This window comes from Eleutherodactylus coqui, chromosome 3, assembly GCF_035609145.1.
Source record: "Eleutherodactylus coqui strain aEleCoq1 chromosome 3, aEleCoq1.hap1, whole genome shotgun sequence".
In the NCBI taxonomy this organism is placed as follows: domain Eukaryota; kingdom Metazoa; phylum Chordata; class Amphibia; order Anura; family Eleutherodactylidae; genus Eleutherodactylus; species Eleutherodactylus coqui.
In genome coordinates, this window is record NC_089839.1 from 124,088,475 (window position 1) to 124,107,150 (window position 18,676).

At 41.4% G+C, this 18,676-nt stretch overlaps 2 protein-coding genes across 5 annotated transcripts in view; both read right to left on the reverse strand.

The window, feature by feature from the left end:
• SCCPDH (saccharopine dehydrogenase (putative)) overlaps positions 1–4,708 on the reverse strand; it is a 129,050-nt gene extending 124,342 nt beyond the window's left edge. The window contains exon 1 of one of the 4 annotated variants that reach the window (XM_066596047.1): positions 4,338–4,708. The gene's annotated coding sequence lies outside the window, so the exon portion shown is untranslated. Of the gene's footprint in view, positions 1–3,080; positions 3,101–3,519; positions 3,674–3,842; positions 3,864–4,337 lie in introns of those variants that run through there. The other 3 variants (XM_066596048.1, XM_066596049.1, XM_066596050.1) reach the window with 3 other exon arrangements.
• A 3,815-nt stretch (positions 4,709–8,523) lies between these two features.
• The window catches only part of CNST (consortin, connexin sorting protein), a 420,527-nt gene continuing 410,374 nt past the window's right edge, over positions 8,524–18,676 (reverse strand). Inside the window, exon 11 of the mRNA XM_066596044.1 lies at positions 8,524–9,016. Within this exon, the coding sequence (XP_066452141.1) occupies positions 8,988–9,016 (29 nt within the window). The 3' untranslated portion in view covers positions 8,524–8,987. The remainder of the gene's footprint in view (positions 9,017–18,676) is intronic.

Genomic DNA, 18,676 nt, shown 5'->3' on the forward strand with positions numbered 1-18,676 from the left:
GGGGGGGGGTTGGGCAGCATGTAACCCAGGAGAAGTGGCAGCGGAGTATCATGCAGGCAGTGATTGTGCTTTGTTGGAGGTAGTGTGGTGCTTAGCTAAGGTATGCCTTGCTAATGAGGGTTTTTCAGAAGTAAAAATTGTTGGGAGGGGGGGGCCCACTCTTGCCGCTATTGTGGCTTAATAGTGGGACCTGGGAACTTGAGATGCAGCCCAACATGTAGCCCCTCGCCTGCCCTATCCGTTTCTGTGTCGTTCCCATCACTTTCTTGAATTTCCCAGATTTTCACAAATGAAAACCTTAGCGAGCATCGGCGATATACAAAAATGCTCGAGTCGCCCATTGACTGCAATGGGGTTCATTACTCGAAACGAACCCTCGAGCATCGCGAAAAGTTCGACTCGAGTAACGAGTACCCGAGCATTTTGGTGCTCGCTTATCTCTATTTATGAGCCCTTTTTTGAATATCGGCACCATATTGGCTACGTGCCAATCCAGTGGAACAGACCCTGTCACTATAGAGTCCTTAAATATAAGAAACAAGGGTCTGTGTATCACATTACTCAATTCCCTTTAAAACCTGGGGGTGTATGCCATCGGGACCCAGCGATTTGTCTATTTTATTCTTTTTAAGATGGCTCTGCACTTCTCCTTGGGTTATACTGGTGACATTTAGTGGAGAGTTTACATTATCACTCTGCATCTCATCTGACATTTCATTTTCCTCTGTGAATACACTGGGGAAAAAGCTATTTCGTGAATTTGTTTTCTCCTCATCGTCCTCTACTTTATTTATTAAAGGGTCAGCACTTTCAGAATTAATCTTTTTACTATTCATATAGTTAAAGTGCAGTTTAGGGTTAGTTTTACTCTCTTTGGCAATAAGTATCTCCGTCTCCAACTTTGCTACTTTTATCTGATTTTTACAGAATTAATTTTTTTCTTATAGTTTTTTTAGTGCTTCTTCGCTGCCTTCTTATTTTAGTAGTTTAAACACTTTTGCTGTTTATTACCCCCTTTACATCTTTATTGAGCCACATTTGTTTTCTCCTATTGCTAACCTTTTTATTCCTGTAAGGCATGAACCTCCCACAGTATGTAATTAGGATGTTTTCAAACGTTTCCCATTTATTGTTTTTACTCTTATTTTTGAGGACATTATCCCAATCAATAAGGTTAAGGGCGTCTCTATGCTGATTGAACTTGGCCTTCCTAAAGTTTAGTATTTTCATAGCTCCTCTATAAAACTCTTTTGAAGTACAAGTTAAAATGTATTATATTATGGTCACTATTTCGAAGGTGCTGCCCAACTTGCACCCGTTATTATGTCAGGTCTATTGGTTAATATTAAGTCCAAAATGGCCCTCACCCTAGTCAGGTTATGTACAAATTGGGTGAGGTAATTCCCAGCTTACATCCAGATAGTTAAAGTCCCCCATAATAGTTTCCTCACTGTGATTTACTGCTTCATCTATTTGTTTCAATAACAGATTTTCAGTAGCTTCTGTTATATTTAGTGGTCTATAGAAAACCCCTTTGAAGATTTTATTGTCATTTCTCCTTCCATGAATTTCCACATATAGAGACTCCACATGTCCCCTCTTATATATCTTCCCATAATGCGGGCCTTAAACAGGATTTTACAGATAGACAAACCTTCCCTCTTTCTGGTTTTTACGATCCCTTCTGAACAGACTGTAACCCTGTAAGTTCACCACTTAATCACAGCTTTCATCCAACCAGGTCTCGGTTATTCCAACTATGTTGTAGTTTTCCTCAGACATTTTTACTTCTAGTTTATCTACTTCATTGGTCAGACTTAACCATTAACCACCATACAGTTTAAAAGGTTTTGGTTCTTTTTTATATTATGTGTATCCCTACTAACTGTTCTGTCATTCTAACTGTACTAACCCATCCCACCGTCCCACCTCCATTTCCATTACATAGTCCCAAGTAACTGTCTACATTGTCTTTCTCCCTATGTCTCTGGTTGCCCTTCCCCCAGCCCCTAGTTTAGACACTCCTCCAACCTTTTAGCGATTATCTCCCTGAGCACACCTGCACCCTTCTTATTGAGATGCAGCCCATCCCGACAGTAGAGCCAGTAGCCAACAGCAAAGTCAGTCCGGTTCTCTAGGAACCGAAACTCCTTCATCCTGCACCAACTTTAGAGCTACTTGTTTACCTCCCGCTGCCTTTTTGGTGTGGCACGAGGTAGGGTTAGTATTTCAGAAAATACTACTTTGAGGGTCCTTGTCCTAAGCTTATATCCTAGTTCCCTGAAATTGTTTTTAAGGACCTTCCACCTACATCTAACTTTGTCATTGGTGCCAATGTGTACCATGACCGCTGGATCCTCACCAGCCTGTACCGGTAATCTGTCAACCCAATACGCGATGTTGCAAACTCGAGCCATAGGAAGACAACACATGGTTCAATGATCCCAGTCTTTTTGTGGCAGATTGCCCTGTCTCTCCCTTTAATAGTTGAGTCTCGCACTACCATTCCCCTGGTGGTCAGAGGGCATGTCATGCTGCAGCAGTGCTAACCTTGTAATGGCATCCGCCTCATCTGCAAACTTTGAAAACTTGTTGGGGTGTTCCAATTCCGGACTAGCCTCCCTGGATCTCTTCCCTCTACCCCTTCTCCTGTCAAACAGCTATCTGCCTGCTCATCCTGCTCCCCTGAACTACTCTCCACCCCTATATCTACCCCAGCAAGTGCCTGCTCAGTGAGCAGCAAACTCCTTTCCATATTGCTAATGGATCTCAGTGTTGCAGCTGCTCATTTAGATCCAGGATCTGGGCTCACATCTCGTATGACAGTATGCACCCTCGATCGGTTGTTCAACAACCGCATACATGACACAAGATGTACACTGCATGGCATTGTCAGTCATGGAGCACATTCCCAATGGGAATCATACAGATAGATTAGATGAAAGTAGTTTATGCAAAAATTCAAATAAATAAACAGTAATTGAATACAAATGACTTTTCCAAAGTCAGTAATCCCAAGTCACACTTATGACACAGTACAGTTATGTCAGACCCACTTAGGTTTGAGTTGCTAAACTAACCTGTAGTTCTTCTGTTCCTCCTCTATTTGGAATGGACACAGAAAGTTCAACAGGTGCAATTCATAAGACCCTGGTTGAGTAACCCCACCCCTAATTACTGACATGCGCAAGCAATGGAGCCTGCAAACCACAAGCAGACTATATGTGCTGTTTAAATGTAACAATGCTTATTAATATAACACACCATTTTATCCCCTTAGCACAATGTATTTAATATGTAGGAAGAAAATACAATGTATCACAATGTATTGGCTAAACAGTTACTGTGACTTGATATAAAAAACAAATGCAATTGAATAGGGAAATATGCACTCAGCAATTCTACTACTCCTAAGTAACACTTATGACACAGTACACTTACGACGCAGTAGAGTTATGGCAGGCATACATACTTACTCAGCTTGCAGGCTCACTAAGGTTTGGTTTGATAAACTCTTACCTGTAGTGCTTCTACTCCTCCTCTGTTTGGAATGTGATCTGACTAGCTGAGAATTACATGGGTTTATGTGTTCTGATCAATTTTTCAGTGAGCCTACCTACTTCCTGTGTGAAAATACATGGACCCTACCACAGAAAGCTCTTCATTGGGGGACACAAACGCTCCTATAACAGTCACTGATGACAATTAAACAAATATACATGATTAATAAAATATATTAACAAAAATACATGATGCTACAGCAAGCTTTTGGGGATATATCATCCCCTTCGTCAGGCTAATGAATGAAACTAGTTTGGTTGGCACATAATTATAAAACTTACAGATGCAGAGGGGAGGGGGGGACACCTCCTTTGATCTAAATAAATGTTCACACAGAAATTTGAGACTTGAAAAAAGACAGTAAGAGCAGAGAGACAAACACTAAATCAGTTTACTAAGCTGAGGAATGCAACAGTTTTATGATGTCTCTTATGCACACATAAAAAGATAGAAATACTAGCTCAACAGCACCACCTATTGGATGGAAACATTCTTACAATCAATTTCTGAATTCTTTTTAAACTCGTTTTATTGAACAATAAATATATGTGACAACACGGGGGTTAAATAGCACCACGTAGGTTAAATAGCACGCCAAATGGTCACTTTTACTTCTTAACTTCTCATTTATTCACACATAAGCTTTATCAGAAACATAACCGACTGGGTCTCCAGAATAATAACTTTTGCAACACAAAGTCCTTCTTAAAGTCCCTTCAATATAATCCTCCACAGGGTTGAAGGAAACAGAAATAAGTCCATTGGTTTTCACAGACCTGTGGTTATCCAGGGCACAGCTGGTCCTTCAGTCCTTAGTATCTCTGGACCGCAGTCCGAGGGCAGGCGTTCCCCAAGGGCCCTGCTGGAACCACGTAGCTCCTTGAGTCCACAGCGTCTCTCTCTCTCTCTGCATACAACAGGAGTTCCTTTTCAGCTTCAGTCTGGCTCTCCCAGACACACACACACACACACACACCTCTCCCGGGTGTTGAGGTTAGAGGGGTCACCCTGTCAATCTCTGGCCTTCTTGGTCTGCACCAGACCCTGGGCTAGCAGCCCTCCCAGCTCCATTGAGCTCTCTCTCTGGCTCTCTCAGCCACACACTCTCCCACTGCAGCAGGAACAAACCTTTTTATCTTACTGACCACACCTGTGGGTGTTTTTCCTCTTGCCTCAGGCATCAGACTGACTGTCTTTTGCCCCCTACAGGCCATCCTCTGTAGCACACCCCTACATATACCATACAATATATGAACTTTGCATACATCGTATGTTTTTCAGATTAAGGGAGAACTCCACAGATACATTGTTACAACTGACATATAAATGCAGTGCATTAGGTTACAGTGTCAGTAGAGTTTGACAGTTGGCACCCACATTACCGACCAGCCCTAAATACAGTTCTGTTCAATAAACCCTGGAGCAAATCTTGTGTGAAAGACATGAATTCTTATGAGAAAAACAACAAATGATTGAGAAGAGGACACCCATCTTGACCTCCTTCAAGCCTTTCATATTCCCACTTATGCAAATAACCCGGGCTGAGGTTCATTCATTTCTTGAGGGTGTCAAACATGGCCATAAACTTATACTCCCAGATTCTTCTGTGACGCTGTGACTTGTAGTTGCCCTTCAGTATAACTCTCATGTGCTCTATGCTTTGTCTGTGATCACAAAAATGTTTTGCCACAGGTAATTCTGTTTTTCCTCTTAAATTGAGTGTCAATCAGATCTCATCCTCGCGCCCAGCTTTTGTCCCGTTTAAATGATATAAAGCCCCCCAACAGAACACTTATTGCACACTTAATGCATATATCCCCGAAAGCTTGCTGTAACATGATGTATTTTTGTTAGCCATTAAAATGTATATCTACAAGATTACTTGGTTTCTCTCACTAAGAACAATCACACAGTACTCTACTGTCTGACTGTATACTTATGGTCTGTAGTTTACTTAAGTGAATAGAGATGGTAATAGCAGTATCCTTACAGCAGGCAGAGATGGTACTGGCTCTAGCTGCCCTTTAAAGGTGCAGTCATAGTTGTTGCTGTGCTTATGCATAAGGAGCGCTGCACGACTGCAGTGACAAACATGACAACACCATGGCGACAACGGAGTCATTTGCAAAGACTGTGTTGAATTGTCACCGCCCACTGTTCTTAAAGGGGTTGTCTAGGATAATGTTTATGCTTTCTTCCAAAAACAGCTCTACAGCTGTTCACAGGTTGTGTGTAGTACTGTAACCCTGCTATGTTCACTGCAATAGAACTAAGCTGCAATATCAAAGAGAATCCCTGGACAGGTGTGGCCCCATTTCTACAATTAAAGAGATTTCGTTATGGAGGTAGAAACTACAATATGTGTATGGAGTTCAGTACCAAGGGGTGTGAGAGCAGTCTCTAGGCAATATTTGGCAGGGAAAGGGTTAGTTTCACCTGCTAATCAGCAGACACAGGTATGGGGATCCACAATGCAGAAAAACCTTAGAGTTGCTAAACTCAGGGTTCATTTGCTGTTCCATAATGATGAGGTACAGACTTGGGAGACTGATGCAGGGACCCACAAATCTGACAGGATAAAACGCCCCCTAGTTTGGCACTCTAAAAGGGTATGAAGTGATGGACATTTTGTTGCTGTGTTAAGGCAATAGGCCTGTGCAGTAGGCCTTTGCAGAATTATGTTGTATAGCTGCTAGACGTGCAGGGCCTTGTTTGTGTCGTGTACACTGTGATGGGTAACAGTATGAAGACTGTGTTATTGCTGCTGATGTACCACAATAAAAGTGCTGATTGGCCCTGCTTTTGCTAAACTTCTGGCCGGGATGTAGTTTTCTGGTGTGCTGCCATCTTTTTTGTTTGTATCAATAGAAAATATCTGAATATTTGCACCCCTCTTTGTCATACTTATGACTTTGTACAGTGGGGTGTCAAAATAAATTCCCATTAACAACAATGGGAGCAGTTTAGATGTAAGGTGTCCTTCGCAATAAAAATCATAGGGAAAGTAGAAATGTTTTTCATGGGTCACAAATAATCACTTTCATATAGCAAACACACATCTATACAGTAAGTATATGCAGGCTAAACTTCTTCCTGCAGATGATCTCTACACTGGAGAGGACCTCTACACTTCAGGCTTTATTGGTGGTCTCCGATATGGTGATTCAGCACAAGAGTCGAGTAGTATGGAGCCCGTTTCACATAATCCAAGGTAACTACCCAGCATAGTATAGAACTGGGTGAATAAAAGAATGCAGGCTAGCTATAAGCAGAGAGATGGTGAGGGAACAGTTAGCTAACTTTAATGAATTCAAGTCTCAAGGTCCAGATGAATGACATCCTAGGATACTAAAGGAAGCAGCAAAGGTAATTGCTGAGCCACTCGCCATAATCTTTGAAAATTCCTGGAGAACAGGAGAAGTCCCAGAAGATTGGAAAAGGGCAAGTGTCCCTATCTTCAAAAAAAGGAAGAAGGTGGATCCAGGAAACTACAGGCCAGTAAGCCTGACTTCTATAATGGGAAAGATCTTTGAACAAGTTATTAAACAGCATGTATGCAAATACTTGGATGAAAATGGAGTAATTAACCAGAGCCAGCATGGGTTTGTAACAAGCAAGTCATGCCAGACAAATCTAATTTCCTACTGTGACAGTATCACCGACAAGGGTTGATTAGGGAACTGCGGTGGATATAGTTTATGTTGACCTTAGTAACACATTTGGCAAAGTATCTCATACTATACTTATTGAAAAAATGACCAAATATGGGATTGACAAGGCAACTGTTAGGTGCATTCACAACTGGCTGAGTGATCGTACTCAAAGAGTGGTCATAAATGGCTGCACATGCAAGTGGAAAAATGTATCAAGTGGGGTACCACAAGGCTCTGTCCTAGGCCCAGTGTTGTTCAACATTTTTATAAATTATCTGGAGGAGACAATTGATGGGAAACTGATCAAAGTTGCCGATGACACAACGCTAGGAGGGATACCTAACACTAGGGAAGAGAGAGTATTCAAAAAGATCTAGAAAAGCTTGTACAGTGCGCAGCGACTAACAAAATTGTATTTAACAAGGAGGAATGCAAAGTCCTACATCTGGGCAAGAAAAATGAAGAAGGCACACACTGAATGGGAAGAATTCAGCTAAGCAGCAGCACACGTGAAAAAGACTTGGGTATACTAATAGATCATAGACTGAACATGAGTCAACAATCTGGAATACTTTGTCCAGTTCTGGTCACCCCACTTTAAAAAAGACCTAGACAAACTGGAGCAAGTTCAGAGAAGAGTTACCAAGGTGGTGAACGATCTGCAAATCATATCCTATAAAGAACGGTTAAAGGATCTGGGAATGTTTAGCTTGCAAAAAAGAATACTGAGAGGAGACTTAATAGCTGTCTACAAATATCTGAAGGATTGTCACAGTGCAGAGGGATCAGCCCTATTCTTATTTGCACAAGGAAAGACTAAAAGCAATGGGATGAAAGTGAAAGAGAGGAGACACAAATTAGATATTAGAAAAAACTTTCTGACAGTGAGAGTTATCAAGGAGTGGAACAGGTTACGCATGGGAGGCGGTGAGTTCTTCAATGGAAGTGTTCAAACAAAGGCTATACAAATGTCTGTCTGGGATGATTTAGTGAATCCTGCACTGAGCAGGGGGTTGGACCCGATGACCCTGGAGGTCCCTTCCAACTCTACCAGTCTATGAGTCATATTCTTTGTAGCCGCCCCTGGAATAAGGTGGAGATTTATAGTCCGTATAAAAACATTGTCGGTATTAAGAGAAGTTTTCACAATTAGACCCCACATGTGACTGCAGACGGTCTGAATGCTGGAATTTCCACCGATTATGCCCACATGGGTTGCTATGGATCTCACATTCTTTTCCATATATAATTACCATGCAGAAAGAAAAAACACTTCAGCAGCATTGAAGGTGCAAAATCGTAGGTGATCTTTTATTCCTCCATCACACACAGAAAGTGAAGCAACGTTTCGGCCATCTTGGCCTTTCTCAAGCTTAATTACACATAGTAACACCCACATATAAATAGTACAAGACAGAAAGTGACAACCAATAAAACAAGTACACATCACAAAGAATCCTCCCCTTCACAGGTGAAATACATGAGCTTTACATACATTGCATGCCGAATGTGGTCCAGTGCCGCCCTCAGTTTCTCACAGTCCTCCTATCATTTGGTGTTCATTCAATCACAAACATGAATGCCGACACTCGTCCATCTTGAAGGTGCTCCTCGCCAGAATACATTGTGAGATCCAGTGCCGCATCACACGTCACATAAGTGACGACGTCACCATATCATTTACATACAGCGTATGCGCCGGTATACCTACTCGGCGTAGGCGCGGGATTTATACAGCGATCGCGGGACCTTGGCACACCGTCATATGACGCATCATCTCGCCGTCATCGGGATCTGCATATCTAAGATGTCAAATCAATTAACCTATTAATGGCAACATTATTCAACGTAGCTTAAATCAATAGTAATAGGCATCAGACCTCTGTCATATGTAAAATAGTTACTGGTCCTATTTAACCAATGCATTTCTCATTACAGATATATGGTATATGGACAATAGTCATATAGAAAAGGTTAAACCAGACACTTTTGTGTGGTTTCCATGGATACCAAACATCAATGTATATCACGCATTGTGATTGCCTGATTTATAAACAGCTCGTATATATGTTATAGATACTGTCTCGCTCAGGTGTATTATATAGTATGCAAAGCTTATACATACATTCTATTGTAGCAGTACTGCTACAATAGAATGTATGTATAAGCTTTGCATACCATATAATACACCTGAGCGAGACAGTATCTATGACATGTATACTATATAATGGTTTCTTTGAAGATTCGGGCTTCCCTGTATGGAAATTATTCCTGTGACCCCGGAGTGCAGCATAAAATCATGTGGCAAGTTTTTCGTGGATCACTTTATCGGAGTCCACATTAGATGGGAAAATCAAGCGATTTGAGTGACTTCCCATGAGATCCTGCCAACCTTGTGGGGAAATCTTGTACAATGGCGTGGAGAATATGGTGCGAAAAAGAATGGTGTGACTGAGGAAAAATCTTCAGCAAAAAGGGGATCCTGTGTATGTAAACTGTGGTTCTATACACAGTGAATAGAACCCATTGATTTCAATGGGTTCATTTACAAAAGCGTATTGTGCACACGCATTTTGTTTGTGCAAAATAAATATGCAGCATGCTCTGTTGTCCTGCAAGTTTGCGCACAAAAATGGCACATATTGAACTAATTAACTGCCCGTTTTAATGAATGGGAGCATGCTTGCATGTTTTTTATGCGCACAATTTGCGCAAGCAAAAATTACAGTAAAATATGCAATGCCCATTGTGCAAATAAGTGGGAAAGAATTTGCTTACGCCAATGTGACACCAGCCTAAGAGAACCAGAAAGATGAGTGTGCAAAAGACTGCAGAAACTGTATCACTGAGCAGTGGAAAAAAATCATCTGGTCAGATAAATCCAGATTTATTTTGCACGATGCTAATGGGAGGGCTAGAATGTGACGCAAGAAGCATGAACCTATGAACTCTTCCTATTAACTGTTCAGCGCGTGTCTGTACCTCCCATCTAACAGCAATTGCAAGCCCACCTGTCCGCAGGGGCCAATATTCCTGTAGAATGATTTTAGCACCTGGTGGAATCTGCTGTTCTGAAGGGCAACAAAGGTCCAACTACTCTACTACATAGAGGTCTGTAATAAAGGGGCAATGCAGTGGTCTTGATCAAAGCATCTTTTCAGCACTTATGATGAAACTTGGCAGGCAAAGTGATTTAAAGTGTTAAATCTATTATGTACCAATTCTACAGAAATGTATTTACTTTTACATTACAATAGCTATAATTCTAAAAAGAGGGCCTAATACATGCAGCCATATTACAAATGTATACTGTACAGATCTGTTGTCTGGTGCTCATAGAAGTCTACAAGTATGTGACAAAGACAAAGTGTAGCAGTTCCATTGGACATCCTCTTAGGGCTCGTGTTTACACAGTATGCGTTAAATGATGCAGGTCTCCCCCAGCGTTTTACACATTACAGCCCATATGCTCTTCCGGCAGAGACAGCGTATGAGCTGAGTATGGAGCTGAGTATGGCACTGCACATGCCTGCAAATCACTCGCACACAGACATGCGTGGTATGATTTTTTTTTCATTTCCCGCTCTGTGCAGAGAGGAACATGGAGTCTGAACTGTGTTTTCACTAGTTTGTTGGCTTGAAAAAGACCTTGTTTGTAGGTCGAAACGTCGCCTCTTTTAAAACTGTGAAACAATAAAATATGCTCCTTTAATCAAGAAGCTTTTTTTCGCAGCATTACATGCTGCCACAGCTTTGCTATAATATTTGGATCGTGGAAGGGGCTGGCTTTGCATGAATATTTTTCGCTACAGAGAAGGAAACTTTTTGAATTTCTCTCTGTCCCTCCCCCCCCCCCCCCCCCCCCCAAGTTTTCTTTTCTGGCGGGGTCGAGTGAGTGCCGTGGTTCTTTTTTGCTAATTACTGTGCAGAGAGGGGATGCATATGGAAACGCTACCCGTATACAATGTATTGCGTATGGACAGCGTATTGTACGCAGCCCATACAAGAGCTGTATATTATATGAAGAGAAATAGAACGTGCTGCAATCTATTTCTCTTGCCTTCTTTGAACCCCTTCAAGCACTGCAACATCTTTCCTGAGCACTGGTAGCCAGAACTGTACACAGCATTCCATGTGAGCCCTAACAAGTGTCTTATATACAGTAGTGGAAGAATAATGTTCTCGTCTCATGACACTATACCTCTTTTAATGCACCCCAAAACTTTATTTGCTTTTACAGCAGCTGATTTGCATTGATTGCCAGTTAAGTCTGCGGTCAACTAGTACCCCCAGATTTTTTTCCATCTCACTTTTCCCTAGCAGTACCCCATTTAGTGTGTATTGGTGATATCTGTTTCTCCTGTCCATGTGCATAACCTTACATTTATCAATATTGAACTTCACTTGCCATTTTTCTAACCTAGCCCCCAGCTTATCTAGTACATTTGCAGCCATACATTGTCCTCCTTTGTATTAAGTACTTTGTATAATTTCGTATTGTCTGCAAATATCGATATTTTACTGTGCAGTCCTTCTATCAGGTCATTGATAAATATATTGAACAGAATGGGGCCCAATACTTAACCCTGTGGCACCCCACTAGAGACTATGGCCCAATCAGAGCACAACCCATTTATAACCGCTCTCTGCTTTCTATCTCCGAGCCAGTTTTCACCCAGAGTAAGCTGTCTCATTTTAAATATCAACCTGTTATTTTTTTACTGTTGTTTTCCTTGAGGTATTCCCAGATGGCATATCTCAGAAACCCCTCAAATATTTTTCCAATTATTGAAGTAAGACTTACCGGCCTGAAGTTACCAGACTCAATTCTTGACCCCATTTTGTATATTGGAACCACATTGACAATGCGCCAATCCAGTAGTACAATACCCGTCTCAATAGAGTCCCTAAATATAAGAAATAGTGGTCTGTCTTTCACATCAGTTAATTCCCTTAGAACCCTTGGGTGTATTCCATCTTGGCCCAGCGATTTGTCGTTTTCAGTCTGCACTTCCTCCTGCATTAGGTAAGTGATATTCAGTGGTGGGTTCATTTATTCCCTTGCATCTCGTGTGATATTTCTTTTTCTCTTGTGAATATACTTGAGTAAAAACTATTTAATAGATTTGCATTTTCCCCGTTATATTCTATGGTTTCTCCTGCATTATTGGTTAAAGGGCCAGTGCTATCAGTGCAAATACTTCTACTGTTTATATAATTGATAGTTTAGGGTTATTTTTTGCTCTCTTTGACAATCAGTCTCTTTCCCTCCTCCTTTGCAGTTTTAATCTTTTCCTTACATAATTTGCTATTTTCCCTGTAGGTTTTTAGTGCTTTTTCACTGCCTTCTTGTTTTAGTAATTTAAACGCTTTCTTTTTTCATTTATTTTCCCACTTACAGTCTTGTTGAGCCACATTTGTTTCTTTCTATTCGTAGTTGTTTTATTTTTGTAGGGTATGAACTGCTCACATGAGGTATTTAGGATGTTTTTAAACTTTTCCCATTTGTCGCCTGTTGAGGACATTGTCCCATTTAATGTTGCACAGAGGGAGGCCTTCTGCACACAGGCGGAAATTCTGCGGCAGGATTTCCTGCAGAATTTCCACCAGTGTCCGCTGCCATAATGAAATCCTATACAGACAGACGCGTTAAACAAATTGTGGCATGTTCTATTCCTGTGCATGACTCGCAGAGGCCCGCACAGAAAGTCACGGCTGACACGCCGACTCTGCGCATGTGCCGGCTGGGCGGCAGCTGGCACATAGCAGAGCAGAGAAGATGCTGGGAGGAGGTGAGCTGCGGTGGTCACTGCAGGGGCACGGCTCACAGAATTTTTGCAGCGGGATCCGACCCGGCCATCTGCAGGAGGCCTAATTCTGAACTTATCACATTTTGCTTTACTAAAGTTTAGTTTTTTTGTCGCTTCCAATTTAATGACAACTGGAAATTAATTATATTGTGGACACTATTTCACAAATGTCCCTCAACCTGTACCCCCATGATTTTGCTTAATAATAAGTCCAGAATGGCCCTCCCTCTAGTTGACTCCCGGAGAAGTTGGCTAAGGTAGTTATCTTTAATTGTTCTCAAGAACTTATCACCCTTGTTAGATTTGCAGGTTTCATCTTCTCATATTATATCAGGTTAATTAAAGTCTCCCATAATAATTACTTCATTGTGGTTTGACACCTTCTATTTGCTTTAACCCTATCCAATCCACTGTCTGACATCTAAAGACATTCTGATTGAAGCCTGTACAGCTTCTGGTGTCGAAAGACGTCCTGCAGGGTATTCTTACTGTACTGTTGTACTGTTGTTGGTGGCCTCTCCGGCATGTCACATGCTGCAGTACTGTCTCTAGCCAGCAGGTGGCGCCATTGTATAATGGCAGAAAGAGAAAACACCCTAGGAAACCCTGAATCCAAAATTGGATTGCAAAGGGTTAATAATAAGTTTTCAGTTTCTTCTGTTATTTTTGGTAGCCTGTAAAAAAATCCTGTTAGGATTTTATTAGTTTTCTATCCCTGTATTTCTACTCATAGAGATTCCATGTGTTCATCGCCTACACCTATATCTTCTCGTAGTCTTTTAGTCCTATTCTCTTGTTCTATTACACCCACTGATGTGGTGTGTCATCTGGTCAGGCAGCACCTCCACCATTGAAGATATCATTCTACTCTTTTCACCTTACATGTAGATTCATCCTTCACAATTAACAAGACTGCACGGGTTTTGCTCCAATCCTCTCTCTTTTTTCCTCCTAGTCCATTTCTTGTAGTCTTGTAGGATTTAACATACAGACATACCCCTCCCCCTTTCCGGTTTCCACAGTCCCTTCAGAAATAGAAGTCCTATGTGAAAAACTTGACAACTTGGAAAACAAATAACGCCACAATAATCTGCACTTTATTGGAATTCCCAAATCGGTGGTAATAGCCAACTCGCTAGCTAATTGGCGAAAGACCTAACACACAAGCTCTGCAACTTGACATACCATCTGGTCCTTAAAATGATAGAAAGAATCCATTGTTTTGGACCTCCCAGAGATGACCGAGACAATGGTAGAGGTAGAGCTAGACCATGACCTGTTATCACCAAATTCATGCATTCTACAACTAAAGAAACAATCCTGCAAGAATACATAAGCGCCAAGGCAACCCTATCAGTTCAGGCAACACATATTTTGATTTTGCATGGCTATTTAGCTGCTCTCACACACATGCTAAAAATTCACCCCAATATGTTATGTTTTGCACAAAAGGAATATGTTTCCAGCTTGTGTACCCTGCAAAGCTGCGTGTTCAATACCCTAGAAGAGGCTTGAAGGCACATGCAATTGGGAGATGTTGGAAACTGATCTTTGATAATGCGGGGAGAGGCGTCCTAATTATCATCATTCCCACATCTTGAGCTACATGGATGTGCCAACTTATATGTTCAATAATAATAACATGGTTAAAAGTTAGCTTATTTTTTCTTTTAGTAAGACATGCTTAACTCTCAGAAACTGATTTTACATTGAGCGACAATGGATGTGGACTGCTCTTGCTTCAGTTGTGGCCTACACGGAGGTAATCTCTTCCATGCCATATACACAATTATGCACAATGAAATAGTAATAGACATACTCCAAACACTCACAACCTTACAATTTATATCCTGGAATGTAGCGGGCTTAATACTCCTAATTAATGAAAAAATTACACACTTAAAACTATATAAACCTTACATTATTTATTTACAGGAAACATACTGGAGACAAAGACGTGGAGGTGGGAGTGACTTGCAGGCTCCATGGATAGATTCCTGCTACTCAGAATAGCCATTCTGATTTGGAAGGGAATGTCATTTGAGATAGAAAATTCAATAGCAGATCCATGGGGCAGGTATCTTATATTGTGAGTGAGCATAGATTTCCAAATATTCTGTATGGTTGCTGTTGGGGGCATATATGTTCACCAATCAACATTCTATGCTGCTCTAATACAATTATTATAACCATAGGTGACAGACCGTTTGTTGGGTTAATGCACTTGATAGGACAGGCCCCACCACACAACCACTTTTAACCACCCATGCAATATTAGAACTGATATATCTGCTAAGCCTAATAGCTAATATACTTGTTGCTCCACTGCATATCATTCTTTCTCATGAATTGACTTTTTTCTCTTTTCATTCCTCCCTCTTTGGTTGCCATCATCAGTCTTCAATTCACACAGTCAAACCTCTCAAACCACGCACACGTCTTACTGGAGCTTTGGCTAGTCCCTTCCCAGTGTTAGTCAAGTGTATAGATTCCCAACGTACCTGATGGAGTCGGAGGACTTTCAGGACTATCTGAGCTCCACTTGAACAATTATGCGGACGAAAACAGGGAACATGAAGATAACATAGCACTATTCTGGTTGGCCTCCAAGGCTGCTATACAAGGGCATATTATAGGCTATGATTCCCATAGAAAAAAAAATGTAGTGAGAAATTTAACAACCTACATGCTTCCGTCTTGATGGCGTAGAGGGAACATGCAGACTCACAAACTAAGCTTTCATATCAACTTTATCTAATCACGAAATATTTCTTAAGGCGGATTTAAACACGAGAATCACTCAAAATTTTCTCAAAAAAATCTTTTGAGCGATTCTCATTCTGTCTAAATGCACTGGCATCGTGCAGTTTTCATGCACGAGTTGTTGATTTGAGAGATCAGCTGTTAGCAGCGCAGCAAGCTGTTATCAGCCGGCTGCACTGATAAGATTTTTTGTGCCTGTGTCCTGCTGTGAACACAGCAGGGCACAAGCTGTCAGTGCAGAGAACACTACAGCTGTTTGTTCTTGCAGAACAGCTGTGTTGTTCGGCGAGAGATAGCTGTGATGTCCCGCTGCACCTGCATAGCTGTATAGTAGCTAATTAGCTACTATAAAGTATGCAAAGATGATCGCTCAAAACTGTCACTCAAACTGTCGTTTAAGCAACTTTTGAGCAATCATCTGTCAGTGGAGTATTAGACACATTTGTGCGTGCCCATTCACACTGGCAGGTTCAATTAACAAACAATACATTTTACAGATAGGGCAATCGAGCAGGCCATTTATTAGCCAACATTGCCAAGCAATGCCAACCAAACTGATCCTGACTTTGACGAAGCCCACCACAGGTGATCTTGTTACTGACCCTGATGAGGTAGTGCAGATATTTCACAATTATTTTTAAGATATCCAATACACAGGAGATACACACTTTTCTGGATTAAGTCAAGGCTGGAATACAGGAGAAGGAGGAGGTGCTCAGTGCAATAGTGACATCAACAGGATAAAAAACCATCAAGATCAGATTGTTTTTCAGTGGAATACTACAAAATACTTACAGTAGACCTAGTGCTGATGCTTTTCAAAACTTTACAATATGATATACCTGTAAGGGACCCTGATAAATGAGTTTGGAGCCTCGAGAGCTATTTTGCTACCCAAACCAAATAAAGACACCACTGACCTATGCTCTTACAGACCCATAGCCATACTTAATCAAGACTACAAGTTTGTATGTAAAATACTAGCAGATATACTACAATATACTCTGCCTTCAATACTCAGCACATCCCAAAAAGTTTTCATGCAGGGATGAAACGCCCTAAAAAACATTAGGACAGCGATAGCTGCAACCGTAATTGCTTAAACTCCTGATTGCCCAGTCACGATGCTATTAAGTCTAGATGCTGAGAAAGCATTTGACAAAATGGTGTGGTCCTTTCTAAACATGTTATTGAAACAACGTAATTTTGGCCGAACTTTTACCAATTATATCAACTTAATATATACAGAAGCCACCATCAATGGATTTAGATAACACAAAAAAAAAAATTTAAGAGCAGTCTTGGTTATCTTAAACGTAATCTTTATATTTTTTTGGTACGCTGAATCCGAAAATGACCTCCGTTTTGTCATAGGACATCACGTTTCCTGACAATTCAGTTATCCATGTTAAAATTAATTTTTAATTACAAATTTTACATGAAAATCCCTTTTGAACTGAAATGAGTCACTAAAACACACTAAAATAGTTTCTTCTTCTCTGTGAGGCTCCTCTTGGTACATTAAGGCTTGTGAGTAGAATCTGGAATGTCACCCTGAAGCATCCAACAGTAGTCTGCCATCATTGTAATGCTCCATTTTCCATGGTATCTTCTTTCCATCTCTTTAATGTCCCGCTGGAATCGTTCACCTTGTTATTCACTCACAGCTCCCAAATTTACAGGAAAGCAGTCAAAGTGGGTTTGGAGGAAATGCACTTTCAAACTCATCAGGCAACCTAAAGCTTGAAATGCTTTCAGCATTCGTCTAACAATCTTTTTGTAGTCAGGATTTTTCTTATTGCCTAAAAATTTCTCTACGACCTCTTTAAATGCAATCCACCCTTCTTTTTGAGAATCCAACATGGTATTGACAAACTCTTGATCAGTTATAAGCCTTCTAATGTCTGTTCCGATGAACAGACCTTCCTTCAATTTTGCCTCCGAGAGGTCTGGAAACTTGGTGACTAAATATTTGAACCATTCTCCATCTCTTGGAAGTGATTTCACAAATTGCTTCATCAATCCCAATTTTATATGGAGAGGTGGTAGAAGAACTTTATGTGGAGGTACCAAAGCTTCTCGGAGGACATTTTTTTGACCAACTGTGAGCACCCTCGGCTGCCAACTCTTTTTGGTCTAGTGATTTTGTCGGTCTCGACTGTCCCATGGACACAGAAAACAAGGGTATGTTGTATATCCAGCTTGTTGCCCAAGACCTTTAAATCCCCGCACACTTGCCAACCGTGGTCTTCAGATTTAAAGGGGTTGTCCCGCGGCAGCAAGTGGGTCTATACACTTCTGTATGGCCATAATAATGCACTTTGTAATGTACATTGTGCATTAATTATGAGCCATACAGAAGTTATCAAAAGTTTTATACTTACCTGCTCCGTTGCTGGCGTCCTCGTCTCCATGGTGCCGACTAATTTTCGGCCTCCGATGGCCAAATTAGCCGCGCTTGCGCAGTCCGGTTCTTCTTCTTTTATGAATGGGATCGCTCGTGCAGGATGCCGGCTCCGTGTAGCTCCGCCCCGTCACGTGCCGATTCCAGCCAATCAGGAGGCTGGAATCGGCAATGGACCGCACAGAAGAGCTGCGGTCCACGGAGGGAGCAGACCCCGGCGGCCATCTTCAGCAGGTGAGTATGAAGACGCCGGACCGCCGGGATTCAGGTAAGCACTCTCCGGTTTGTTTTTTTAACCCCTGCATCGGGGTTGTCTCGCGCCGAACGGGGGGGGGGGGGGGGGTTAAAAAAAAAAAAACCCGTTTCGGCGCGGGACAACCCCTTTAAGTTTGCGAAGAACCAATTCTAAGTTTATACACTTGAAGGTTTCCTTCAAGTGTATGAAATTACTTACAGGGATGGAAGCGTGAAAACCGCCGTTGTGG